General features: G+C 41.2%; 1 protein-coding gene across 1 annotated transcript; it reads right to left on the minus strand.

Annotated features, from left to right (window-relative positions):
• Positions 1 to 588: 588 nt before the first annotated feature.
• On the minus strand, positions 589 to 13,831 carry LOC139666758 (solute carrier family 2, facilitated glucose transporter member 9-like; the record flags this gene model as incomplete). Its single annotated transcript, XM_071546077.1, has 10 exons — positions 589 to 843; positions 2,298 to 2,425; positions 3,807 to 3,882; positions 4,273 to 4,374; positions 4,637 to 4,747; positions 8,854 to 9,041; positions 10,177 to 10,309; positions 11,116 to 11,261; positions 11,340 to 11,464; positions 13,662 to 13,831. Coding segments are annotated over 10 exons (1,434 nt in total), but the record flags the coding sequence as incomplete, so codon positions are not given.
• Positions 13,832 to 14,128: the final 297 nt, after the last annotated feature.

A 14,128-nucleotide genomic window follows, 5' to 3' on the forward strand; every position in this document is an offset into this window, starting at 1 on the left:
ATTACTATGCAGGCACTTGCCTTCACATTGTGGAAAAAGTGTTGACAACTGTCCTTCTACTATGCTAAACACGGCTTGTAAGCATTGTTAGCATTCTTCATTCAAACAGTTGGTATGACCTGGTGGTAGCTTGGTAGCTTGCAGCTAGTGGTGCTCATAGGTTTCAATGAGGAATGATATCAAAGCTAACATGCTAATGCTTAAAAAAACTCTGCCGTTTAGTGATCATCTGTAGTAAATCTTGACTTGGGACAGAAAATTTGATCTCACCCTGAAATATTTGTGTCACAAACGCAAAGCAAGCCTGAGGAGGATAGCTTTTTGAGGGTCCAAATCATACTAAAACACAAACTTGGTAAGAACCTGCAAATACAATAATTGCAAATGACCAGCGATATTTCAGCAATATTTTAGAACCTGAGCCTGACCCAAGTGAAAAATCCAGCTTGACCCAACTTGAGCCCACTGGGTCCAGTTGGGTGCTGTTGCGTTACGGTGTTGAGTTGCTGTTGAGTTAATACACCAAGAGTATAAGAGAGTAAGGGGAGCTATTGATTGATTTGTTCCCAGAGAGAACCTGAACCTCCATTAAGGTACGGAGGAAGAGCTGTCGAACTCCAGCGAACCGTGCTCCAGGGTGCCGTAGCCGTTCATCTTCCTCAGCTTCAGCTGATCCACGTGGGCCAGGCTCTGGGTCTCTGGGACGGCCTCCTTCTTAGCGAACATCCGACTGATCTCCATGAATGTCTTGTTCTTGGTCTCTGGGATGACGAGGTAGACGTAGAGGGCCACGGACAGACAAACGGTGGAAAACACCAGGTAGGAGTAGGACCCTGCCGACATCTGGGAGGCGGATGTGGGGTGGATGGATGAACCGGGGTTTGGGGAATGGGACAGAAAAGTTAGTTTGACACTGAGGGTCCCAAATTGATACATACCATAATTTTGCTTTCCAGTGCCCACAGCAGAGTGCATATAGAGGACTTTAGGGTGATGTAAAACACCCTCTGGTGGCCATGTTGGAGGTGCTCAGTTCTCTTGGCAACAGTGGCTGTGAACAGCTGATTGTGTTTAAACGTACAACCTGGCCGTCTCAACAGAGTTCAGTAGAGTTTTTCTGTACAGTTTTTGACTAGGAACTGATCATTTCACCACTGATGCATCTAACTGATGTTGCGTTTAGATAATGTCAGCTTGTTAGCTAGCTAACCATAGTATCTGGTCAGCTAACAACAATCTGATTTGCACATTAGCTAACATACTGTATCTAGTAGGAGCTAGCATTAGTAGTGGCAAGTAGTTGCATGTTAACATTACCATTAGTTACTACTGCAAAATTAGTCTGCTGGCTAGTTAGCTAGCTAACAGTTTGTTCAGGTTAACTGAGCTGACTCTTCTCAAGCTACAACTCAGTGTTTTGGAGTAGAGACTAGAGCTAAAGACAAGACAGTTTACTGTGTCACAGTAATTTGGAAACAAATCTACCTCATCAGACTATTCACTTTTACTTTAATGTTACTGAATTGACCTGGCCCACACCACAACAGACTTTTTCAAACATCTTCATTTTACTTGCCCGGTTGTTATATATTTAGCCATTATTTGCGCACAGCCAATTCTTCAATGAACCTCATGATGGAGCCAGATGTGGTTGATAGGAGATTTGTGACACAAAGCCTCTATGCCAGAAGGGGCAATGCTTGGCAAAGACAGATAAGGTAACAGTAGCCAAATCTGCACACGCTTACTCCTGATATGAAATTTCGTATTTAGTTCCTAAAATATGTATGATTTCATGATTTCGTACTTGTCTAGATTTGGCCACTGTTAACCTATGTGACATTATAAAGGGCTGAGGTAAGAGCATGGGCATTGTTTATTGAGGAAAGAGGCAACATAGCTACCCTTCAAGGGGAATGAAAGCTGTCATGGTGAGCCAACATGGAGGACATGTTCAGTGAGGGCAAATATCATGCAACGTAAGAGTTAAAAGTGAGCTGTAGCACCAGGAATTAGTCACAAAGTGTACATATCAACTGATCGCTGAAGCATTTGAAACCAGATGAGACAGAGTTTATCTCAGGTAGTAAGCAGTAGACTCAAAAGAGAGGGTAAAGGTAAATGAAAGTGATGGAAATACGTGTTATCAAAGCTAAAGAGATGGCAGACATGATGAGGGAAGAAACAGCTAGCATCTTTAGTCAGGTGGAGACTAGGTTTTGGCACGGTAACTACATTTAGAAAAGACAAATGCTCGTGCAGGTCAGCCACTTCTGACGAAAACAAAGAGCCTTCACCTGCAGGAAGGGGAAGACGAAGCCCACGGTGAAGTTGGATATCCAGTTGAGTGATCCTCCCACAATGTAGGCTGCTGGGCGGTGGGACTGTTTAAACAGCTCCGCCGTGATCAGGAAGGGAACGCCCGCTGGAACAGGCACGAACCAAGAAATCACACCTCTAACTCTGTCTGTGTTTTTATTCCCATGTTTTATATTCATTCATTTATTGCACTGAAATGCATTCCTGAAAGGTTGGCTTTTGATCCCACAAGGTTTTCAACTGACAGTTAAATGATAAGTACATGTTGCAGAGGGTTACTATATTTTGAATCCACAATAATTCATTGCATTGCCGTTTTAGGAATTAAATTATGTTAGTTAGATATGCAAATGCACACATATCCACATACACACACACAAGGTTCTTATCTACATGTGGGACTTAAATCACCCGGTCACTTGTGGTCACTGTGGAAAATAAGCCATACATTATGTTGCACCACTTCTAATGACCCTATCAATGACTACAACTAAAGAGGGCATTAGTTGCATGCATTTTCAATGGGGTTAGGTAGAGGAACATTTTTCTACTGATGAGCGGCTCTGTAATACATTATTCATGTTGATTTGATTATTCATGTTCATTCATCATCTTTCAGACCAATAAGGCATGAGAAAGGCTAATAGGGACAAACAGAGTCAGCCAATCCAGTGTGGGCCAGGGCAGCATGTAGGCGGGAGAGTCATACATCATAGAATACATATTATTAAACCGTATCTCTCTTATTTGTCTCTCTTACAGGGGATATACAGGCAAATCACACAGAGTTCTCAGCATGCATAATTGCCATATTTATCTCTGATTGTGTTAAATGTAACACAGATGAGTATCAGCTAAATGCCTATAATGTAATGTAAATGAACACCACTCAAATATAGAAATTTAAACAGAATATGTTATTCCTGTGGTCTTGGGCAGTCCAATCAATTGTGTAAATATGAGCAACTGTCATAGAGCAACAAATCAGAGAGTAGGGATGTAAAAATCAAGATTACAAATCTGGAGCTGCCCTATGAATTACATTTTGAAACTTTCCAATTCAGTGGTATTCCCCTTTAAGAACTTGTCCAGTGTGACCCCTAGAGGGCGCCATTTCATCACACAAAGCACTCTGAGCCTCAGTACCATGTGAGTCTGTGGTATATCAACTGAAACCCTGTTTATGTCACTGTCAAGCATCATCAAAGTTTATTCTAGGATTATTTCCAAGTTTAACTGAGTATCACCAAAAACGGAAGTGAATGCCAAAGTGTAGGAAAAAGTAATCAAAAAATTCAATTGAACACTGATTATTTAGAAATCTAACAAGGTCTTATGTCATCATGCATGACATAAAACATGCATCATTCATGTGTGAAAAATATGTGTAAAAGCTATCTCAAAATCACTTCTCAACTATAACGGGATTGAAACAAAACAGCCCATACTGATCACCAACACTCTCTGGAACAGGTAGAGCAACTTACCTGGACCGATACAGAAGCCGGCGATGATGCCGACCACACAGCCGACGCTGATGTAGCGCATAAACGATAAGTGAACCTGCAGGGAGGAGAAACAGTGGAGGTCAGTCAAATCACACTGGGGACAATGCAACTTTTTTAAAAATTAATCTATCCAGGGAAAATCCACTGAGCTCCTTGCTCCTTTCCAGCGATGCCTTGCTTCACATTCATGCAGTTCAACACATTCACACCGGGAGCTGGCCAGTACAATCACAGTCTTCTACTGGTAGGGGTTCAGTGCCTTGCTCGAAGGAACATTGAGAATACTTGTTCCTCCCATTTTCCCCGCTGGTTCAGGGATTCAATCCGTCAACCTTCCACTCACAACCCCGCTTGTAGGCATCTACCGCCACCCCCAATGAGGGAAATATAACTGTGCATACATGCATAGATGCACAAGCTCAAACACACACACACACACACACACCTGTAGAATGAGTGCGAATGTGATCCCAGCACAGCAGATGCCCATCATGGTGAAGCCCCCGATGATGAGAGGCCTCCTGCCCAGCTTCTCTATGGTGAAACACTGCAGGAGGGGACAGGCAGAGCTCACATCACACACTGTTAAAGGGCCACACTTTTTTATACAGGATCTCTTGTAAAAGAGAACATTGCTCTCAATGGGGTTTTATGTATTTAAATGAAGGTGTCAAGTCAAGTCAAGACGGAATGAAGAAATTGAGCGAAGAAGAAAGGAAATTACGAAAGAAAATGACGAAAGAAAGACACCAAACCAATGAAAACAAAGGTAACACAAGAGTATGAATCTCTCTAACTTGTAAACTCACCCCAATGAGTCCTGCAATGATTTCTATGATTCCTGTTCCTGCTGTGGTATACTGGATCTCTGGTGCTGGGATACCCGCGTTCTCAAAGATGTCATTGGTATAGAACCAGATCTGTTGGGGAAAAAGAAAAAAAAACACTTGAGAGCTGAAACCCTAAAAGGATCATTGACGCAATCCTGCCTCAACGAGCTGATCTGTCTCTTGCTCTAAGATATGATTTCTATGACAATTATACATTGATAGAGTATCGGGCCTAGTGGAGAAGGATGGAGCGGGGAAAACAGTGTGATTAAGGCTGATTATTGTTTAGCAGATATGGATAAAATATAGTTCTTTTAAGTTGAATTGATGAAAGTTGAACTCTCTCTCGCAAAATTTCAGGTTACAATGTGATCAAATTCCCAGGTCGTCTCTTCAGTCTCATCAGCTCTGTTTCCTGTTTTTATTGCTTCTGTCCTCACTGTGGTATACTGGGTCTCTGGCACTGGCATGTCTGTATTCAAAGGTCTGTGGTGGAGAAAACACACACCTTGATTTTTTTCATTCATGCTTATTTTTATTCAACACACTTGTTCCAATTTGTGGATAACATTTCAGCATTGACACTTCAGTTAACCATAGGGTTAAAAAAAATGCTAAAAATGCTTTTTTAGCATTTTTAGCATTCTTTACTGGAGGCTTTGAACTTGCATTCAGCAACTACATCTGACGCCATCGTGGACATCCAGTGGAGAATTGGCTGTGTGCAAATAATGGCTAAATAACACCCTTGACACAACTGTCTTGTCTTTAGCCCTAATCTAGTCTCCAAAATACAGTTGTAGCTTGAGAAGAGTCAGCTGTCAGATGTTTTTTGGAAGAAACTGATGTCAACATGCGACTGCTAGCCACTACTAACGCTAGCTTTACTAGATAAGTTAGCTAGTGTGCAAATCAGATGTTTTCACAAGACAATGATGGTTAGCTGACCAGATGCTATGGTTAGCTAGCTAACAAGCTGACATTATCAATCATATTTATTAGTGGTGAAATACTCAAAACTAAATTTCTGTGCTGTCAAAGACAGCACAGAAATGAATCATATTCCATACTGTTGAGACAGCCAAGTTGTATGTTTAGAAATGCAATGAGCTGTTCACACCCACTGTTGCCCAGGAGATGAAGACCTCCAACATGGCCGCCAGAGGGTGCGTTACATCACCTGAAAGCCTTCTAGTCAAAGCTAGCTAGTTAGCTACAAGCTCCAACCTACGAGTGTTTTTAGGGTAGCTGAAAAGCAAAACTTTTCAATAAACTTTTTTCCCATGGTGTGACATGTGCCTGGAGAAGAAAAAGAATGGAGTAAATTCAAAATGTGGAGGCATACGCTGAAGACCGGAGGGCTGCACAGGTGGTACATTGCCACAGAGAGGCAGCGGACATCCGCTCACATTCAATTCAATTCAATTTGAGGCTTTAGGGGACGCAACACAAGACAGGAGGGGTATTAACTGGAGATAGCAGACGGTGACGGCTAAAAGACCAGGTAGATGAATACACAGACACATGGCTGGCATAAACTCTCTCTCTCTCTCTCTCTCTCTCTCTCTCTCTCTCACACACACACACACACACACACCATCCCGTGGTGCTCCTGGAGCTGTGCCAAGGTTTGCCAACTGTCACATCCACTTAGGCCTAAAGATCACCTCAGGCATCTGTCTCATCACAGTCACCAACCCTATCATCATCATCATCATGACATCATCACTGTTATTATTATCACTGCTGTTCTCATTATCAACAAAACTGTTATCGTCAACCACCTTCATCATCATTGCCATCATCGCTATCACTGTTCTCATCTTCGCCATTATCATAAATGTTATCATCAAAATGATTATCATTACCATCATCATCATCATCACTGAAAAAATGTATAAAAAAGTATAATCACCACCACTACATCATAATATCATAATAATCATAATAATAATCATCATCACTGGTATCATTACATCATCATCCTTATCACTGTTCTTATTATCATCATCATCATCATCATCATCACTGTTCTCATTATCATCATCATCATCATCATCATCACTGTTCTCATTATCATCATCATCATCATCATCATCACTGTTCTCATCATCATCATCATCCTCATCACTGTTCTCATTATCATCATCATCATCATCACTGTTCTCATCATCATCATCATCATCATTATCACTGTTCTCATCATCATCATCATCATCCTCATCACTGTTCTCATTATCATCATCATCACTGTTCTCATCATCATCATCATCATCATCACTGTTCTCATCATCATCATCATCATCATCCTCATCACTGTTCTCATTATCATCATCATCACTGGTCTCATTATCATCATCATCATCCTCATCACTGTTCTCATTATCATCATCATCACTGTTCTCATCATCATCATCATCATCATCACTGGTCTCATTATCATTATTCTCATTATCATCATCATCATCATCCTTGTTGTCATCAAGTATAATTATCATCATCATCACTATTATCATCATCATCATCATCATCATCATCATCATCACCATCATCATCTCTAATATCATTATCATCTTCATCATCACCAACATCATCCTCCTCATCATCACTGTTATCATCATCCTATTATCATCCTTGTTGTCCTCGGCATCAACATCATCATATCATCATCCTTGTCGTCATCATCGTCATCATCATCATCATCATCATCATCATCATCATCATCATCATCGTCATCACTACCATCGCCTCCATCCTAATCAACATCATCACCAGCGTCATCACCACCATCATCTTCATCATCGTCATCATCATCTTCATCATCATCATCAGCACTGGCCCCACTATCAGCATGTTTCAGCACTGGCCCACTTTGTTTAGGCAGAGCTAATTAGCAGCTAAAAATACAGCCTGGAGAAGGGCGCGCTAATGAGTTCAGCTCCACCGCTTACAGTGTGCACTTTCTGGCCCAGGCGCCCCGGTAATCATTTGAATAATTAATGAATCTCCGGGGCATAATTCAGAGAAGGGATTTGGCTAATTGTATCGGCGGAAAAATGATGACACCGGCTTTTGGGTTTATTCACAGGACCACGCGAGGCTTATAAAACAATGAGGGATCATTTAGGCCTGTTTTCATTTTCAGAGTCTTTGTCTAATAAGCTAGATCAATCAGATGAGGGAGCTGGGAAAGCAGGGGGGTGGAGGGGTGGAGGGGGGTGGATGGGGGTGGACAAAGGGGGTGAAAAGTAAGAGGAGCAAGATGCGAAATTAAATGTTGAGACTTCACATGTCGAGTGGGAGAGAAAGAGTGGAAATGAAAAGCGGAAGAACTGAGTTTAGCCATTTTGTGCCCACTCCGCTGTAGCCTAAAGACTCCATTTCCCAGAAACCATTTGGCACTCAACAGCAGACACTTCGTAAGCACAAACCGGTTAAGAATGAGCTGGGATAGAATATGATTGTTTACACCATTTTATACCAAAACACCTGCTAAACCTTCAAACCTTCAAACCAGTGTAATCACATGTAACAATAACCAATATTTATTAGTTGTTGTATTGAAATGATGAATACTGAGGGAGACTTGTTTGTTGTCTATTTGCTGTGAATTTTTTTTCTAAATTGTTAAGTCAGTTTTTTTTCAATGCACATCTAGACGCATTCTGCACATCTTATATGTTTTTCTTCATATTCTCATATTTTTCCTCATCATATTGAAGAGGTCTTGACAATTTTAGATTTATTCCTATAGCATATATTTCATTTTGTTTTTGTATTTTCATTAATTTGTCTCAGTATGCCCTACTATTTTTGCACACTTCTTTTTTTTTTTTTTTTTTTACTATTTTACTATTTACTATTTTGCACACGCTGCATATATGCAGTTTATTCACATAACATAACATAACATAACATAATATAATATAATTCATACTTTTCATTCTTATAGGTCTACTTAATAACTTCTAGTGATGTAATTGTTGCGCTATGTTTAACACCACCGCTTTGCTCCATTCTTATGTATTTTCTATTTTTCTCTGCTGTATCCTGTTACCATTTGCTGCTGCAATGATCCCATTTCCCCACAGGGATCATTAAAATTTCATCCTATCTTATTGTCACTTTCTAATAAAACTGTAATCACTTTAAAAAAAAAAAAAAAAACAGAAGCAGTGATCTCCTCCCATCCTTACAGCATCGATGCCGGACAGCTGCATGCCGACGTTGATGACCGCCACGCTGAGCACCTGCCAGCGGACCGTGTCGTCCAGCAGGAGGCGCCACACCGACATGGTGTCCACGGACGACAGGGAGCGCTGCTCCTCCTGCATCTCCTCGATCTCCGCCTGGATGTTGCACTTGGTCCTGTACCACTTCAGAGCTGAGGGAGAGGGGGAACAGGTGTTAAGGAAAGTCACGGCACTGGATGTGGAAAGTTAACGAATGAGAGCTACACTAGTTTTTGAGTAAGAGAACCTATGTGCAGTGACTTTTTACCAGTGATGCAGTGGTAAATGAAGAGGTGGGTGATCTCCAGTCAGTGATCATCATAAGTTAAACAACCATCAGTATAAACAAAAATCTATTCTATTTAAGCATTTTTCCTAAAACGTCCCTATCCTCACATAACTTACCTCAGTTTAATACTACTTATGATGTAGTGGTACTATGATAATAATAATAATAATAATAATAATGTTATTTATATAGCACTTTTTAAAACACACAGTTACAAAGTGCTTCACATATAAAATACACACATACAAATGCAAGTATACAAACATACCTACATACATACATACACACAAACACACGTATACATGCATATGACACGTTAGCAAAAGTTAAAGCACACAACCAAAAAAAAACAAACAAAAAAAACTGAAAGAAAATAGAGAGATTTTTTATAAAAAGGCTAACCTATAGAAATGAGTTTTCAGAAGCCGCTTAAAACTTTATATATATGTCATGAGGATTTATGTCAGGCCAAAAAGGTGGTTCAACTCTATTCTGCAAATAAAAAAAGATAAGTAAACTGAATTTACCCTCCACTTCATCCCTTCTCACTACATAATAGTGGTGATAACAATATACCATTTAGGATAAAACACAGTCATTCTGGACTTTATCCATAACAGATACTAACTTTGCTGCTGCTGAGACTTTACCCAAACCTTGGGTTGATGATGATCCAGCACGATTGTTCAGTTAATCAGCTCATTTTGGAACCTGCTCACCATCTTAATGTTGCATTCAAAAGTGACTCCTATTTAATTGAGGGTTATTCTAAAGGAGCAGTGGACCAAATTGAGTTGTTTGATTAGAAAATAGTTGAATACGAATACATGGGCAGCATTTCAAGTGAAAGTCTACTGTTACTTTGGTTCTTTGGCTCCACCCACTGAGGTTTAACTCAACCAACGAGAGTATTTCTGCCTCCAGAGCAGCTCTGTTTGTAGATCTAAAACTCCAACCTGCAACCCTTCCTGTATGTGTGGCAATGCCAATACACTGACCTGTGATGGTGGCGTGGACGTTGTGCTTCTCAATCAGCAGGTACCTGGGGCTCTCTGGGAACCATGGCAACAGCATCAGCTGGATGAAGGTGGGTACCACCACCAGAGAAAGGAAGAGGGGCCAGTGCTCCTCCTATAAGCATTACAACACATGTGGTGGGAATGTTTTTCTCATCAGTTTATTGTGATCCTGAATAGGGTTTGACTGATATATAGGGCCGATATTGGCCTTTTATTAAAAATCAGATCTGGTCCAGTCAGTGTGGTCCACCTCTGATATGATGGATATGATGCAGTTTGATTGATTACATGTTTATTGTAGAATTGATCAATACTACACTGGTTGTCTATGGGAAGACCTTAACCTGAACTGATTCCACAGAAGTATGCATCAATATTTTTTTCAGATTATTATTCTTATTCTCATTATCCTGGGTTTCAATGGAGAGTTTTAGCGTCTCATGGTCCAAATGCTGTTTCAGAGGCTTTCACTCCATAAAATTCTTGGGGAAACACAAAATTTGGGGGGAGATTGTTGGCATGAAAGTAATAAAATTTAAAGATAATGAATACTGGCTCAAAATACTGGCAAAAATCGGCAGTTTCAATCCAAAAACATCAGAATCGGCCTTCAAAAACCCATATCCGTTTAACCCTAATTGAGGCCAATCATACTCAAACGGTATGAGGCACAAAATTCTCCAATGAGCAACATACGGTATACCATATGCCAAGATGAAAGTTATAACCACAACCTGTTACGAACTAAAATACATTAAAAACACATCACCTAGTCTATTTCAATGGTATGTAAATGACAGTGATAAGTGCAGGAACATCCAAGCGTCCAAGTCTTTCCAAGCTGTTTGAGGTTTGAGGTTTAGTCATGATGTGTGGATGTAAACAACTTTTCAGGGTGTTATCAGGACGTTCGACTACCTTTCCCAGAAGCTCGTGCAGGCCGAGGATCTGGGCGGCGAACACTCCGGTGCCGATGAAGATGCTCGGCACCAGACCCAGGAAGCCTCGCAGGTTCTTCGGGGCGATCTCGCCCAGGTACATCGGCACCACGCTCAGAGAGATGCCTGCACGAGGAGGGGGGGGTCAAGGTACAGAACGCAGCCACTTACCGGAATGAAATGTGTGTGTGTGTATATATATACCTGAGTGGATGCCTGTGATGAAGCGGCCGAAGATGACCATCTCCGGCGAGCCACAGATCCGGCTGAAGCCCATGAGTGAGCCAGCGATGAACACCAGAACTGTCGTGTTCACCACCGTGCCTTTCCTGGACACACACACACACACACACACACATACACAAGCAGTAGGCCGGGATTATGAATATACATAAAAGCATATGAAGCGGAGGTTTATGAAACAGCAAGGACATCGGCGGTATATTGGTCCGAGGACAGATAGCAGTAACCCTGCCCCCCCCCCCCCGCCCGCCACCGATATGCACACAGTCAAAATGATAGGCAAGTACGCCTGTATAAGTTCTGATTAGCCATAAAACGCTAACGCCGGTCATAAGCTGTGATTAGCCATAAAACACTGCTGTGTGGAGAAACTGATCAGCCCGTAAATGGGATTGTAAATCGCCTCGCTTTTCATTTGCATGTAAATGTCCGGCGAAGTTCGATGACACCGGGGGAGATGAATGGGGCTTTCGGCCCCGATCGGAACTTTTTTTTTTTGGGGTTCCGCGGCGGTGCACTTTGAAGAGCGGCCCACTTTCTGAAGGGCAGAGGGGACGAGGGTAGTGCACTTTGAAGGGCGGAGAGCGCCAGGGAGGGGGGGGGGGTGGGGGTGGGGGGTCATCGCTTAGGTCTGAGTACAGAGGACAGGAGGTGTGATTGATAGAAGGGGCTGATCTAAATGCGTTTCGTGCCAATGTAAGTGTGTGTGTGTGTAGGTTTCTGGTTGTGACTTCCAGATCTTGCACTAGATCCCTATCTTTCACCCTTGTACACGAAACAGATATTGATTCTCTTCTATCATACGAGTGTCATTTTGAAACCCTTCTTTTTACGCCGCTCGGGTTTTCTCGGTGTGTGTTAGCTGTGTGTGTGTGTGTCCAGGCAGCTCCAGATGCTGCTGAGTGTCTCTTAGGCCGGCCACTGCCAACTGGCCACTATCCACCCTCAAGGCCACACAGTCTAGCGGGGGGGGGGGGGGGGGGGCGTTGAGTAAGGGCAGCGGGGGGCAGAGCGGAGCCGGCGTCCAAGTACAGCTCCGAGGTCAAGCAAGGACGGATCTTTCCCATCTGTGGTCAAACTCCACTCGACCTTTCGTTTGATCCGCACAGCAGCTTAAAGGTGGCATTAAAGGTAAGGTCCAGCGGTTTTTATAAGCCTGCCCTATTCATCACTAACAAAGCCCCGTCTTAGAATGCGCCAAAAGTTTTTACATCAGAGCTTGTATTTCTCTGAAATCGACAAACACCCCCTATTACCATTTGTTAGCAATGCTAGCACAAGTCAATGGGGTATGAAACCAGAACTCTTACGCAAGCCACTCCATATACTTCCACAGCTGTAGTATTAGCCTAGTGTAGCCTACTTGTACCTGTATCTCCATTTTATTGCTTTCTTGTGGTTTGGCACATACTTTTATGTAAAGTTCCATCTGTTTTTAATTGTATCTCTGTTTGTTTGTTTTTAGTTGTACCTGTTTATCTCTTGTATTACCTTTCATTCCTATTTTTGGTAATTTCTTCGGCATACACTATTATGTAAAGCTCCATCTGTTTTTAATTGTATCTCTGTTTGTTTGTTAGTTTGTTTTTAGTTGTACCTGTTTATCTCTTGTATTACCTTTTTTTCCTATTTTTGGTAACACTTTACAATAAGGGTAACTAAGTTTAACTAACCCTTAATTAGCAGTTAACTATGTGTCTGGTAATCATTTACTAATGGTGTTCATGTTAACTAAGGTATTAATTTATACATTATTTAATAGTCATCTTTATAAACTATTAAATAATGTATAAATTAATACCTTAGTTAACATGAACACCATTAGTAAATTACACATTAGTTAACTGTTAATTAAGGGTTAGTTAATGCTTATTAAGCATTAACTAACCCTTAACTTAGTGACCCTTATTGTAAAATGTTACCCTATTTTTTTAAATTATTTTTTTTATTTTTCAGCTCTATCATTTATTGTGGTAGTTTTACATCACAGTGCTTTTGGGTTTTATTGTATGTAAAGCACTTTATAAACATTGTTTTTAGAAAAGTGCTATACATATAAAGTTATTATTATAATTAGTAAGAATACGTAATATAATTGTCTCAAAGCACTTGAATGATGGGATTTTGAAAGCAATGGTTTAATACCTCATTGACTTGCACTAACATTGCAAACAAATGCTAATAGGAGGCTGGAGCTGATTTCTCAGAGACAAAAACTCAAAAAATTGTTTGGAATGTTATAATAGTGGACATGGTAACGGATCAATAGGAAAGGTGTTTTACCTGCCGAAGCGGGTGACCAGCATGCCCACGATCAGGGAGCCCACCAGACCTCCGATCGCGAAGACGGACACGGTGAGAGAATACATGAGGGTCAAGGTCTCGCCGTTGAGTCCCGTTCCATTACGACTCACCACCGTCCTGTTGTAGAAATCCTTAATGTACTGAGGGAGGGAAGGAGGAAAGAAGGTAGGAAACGAGGGAAGAAAGGAGGGAGAGATGATAGGATAGTTGCAGCGAGATACAGGGAAAGACAGGAGAGAAAGAGGGGATATTGAATGAACAATAATTCAGTAATTAGAGAGATATAGGGTCTATGGGTAAAGAGAGAATCAATTATCATCCAGCTATCATGTAATTGCAACTGCAACAATGCAACTGCAAATCGTTAGCTCTAGTTAGCAGTAAACCTTTTCTTAAAATAACTCAATAACTTTTGCTGTATTTTAAATGCAGTGGTGGAAAGTAAC

This window comes from Centroberyx affinis, unplaced genomic scaffold (assembly GCF_046629955.1).
Source record: "Centroberyx affinis isolate AG114_WGS23_722 - 3 ecotype Tasmania unplaced genomic scaffold, CSIRO-AGI_Caff_v1 ptg005115l_1, whole genome shotgun sequence".
Taxonomy (NCBI): domain Eukaryota; kingdom Metazoa; phylum Chordata; class Actinopteri; order Beryciformes; family Berycidae; genus Centroberyx; species Centroberyx affinis.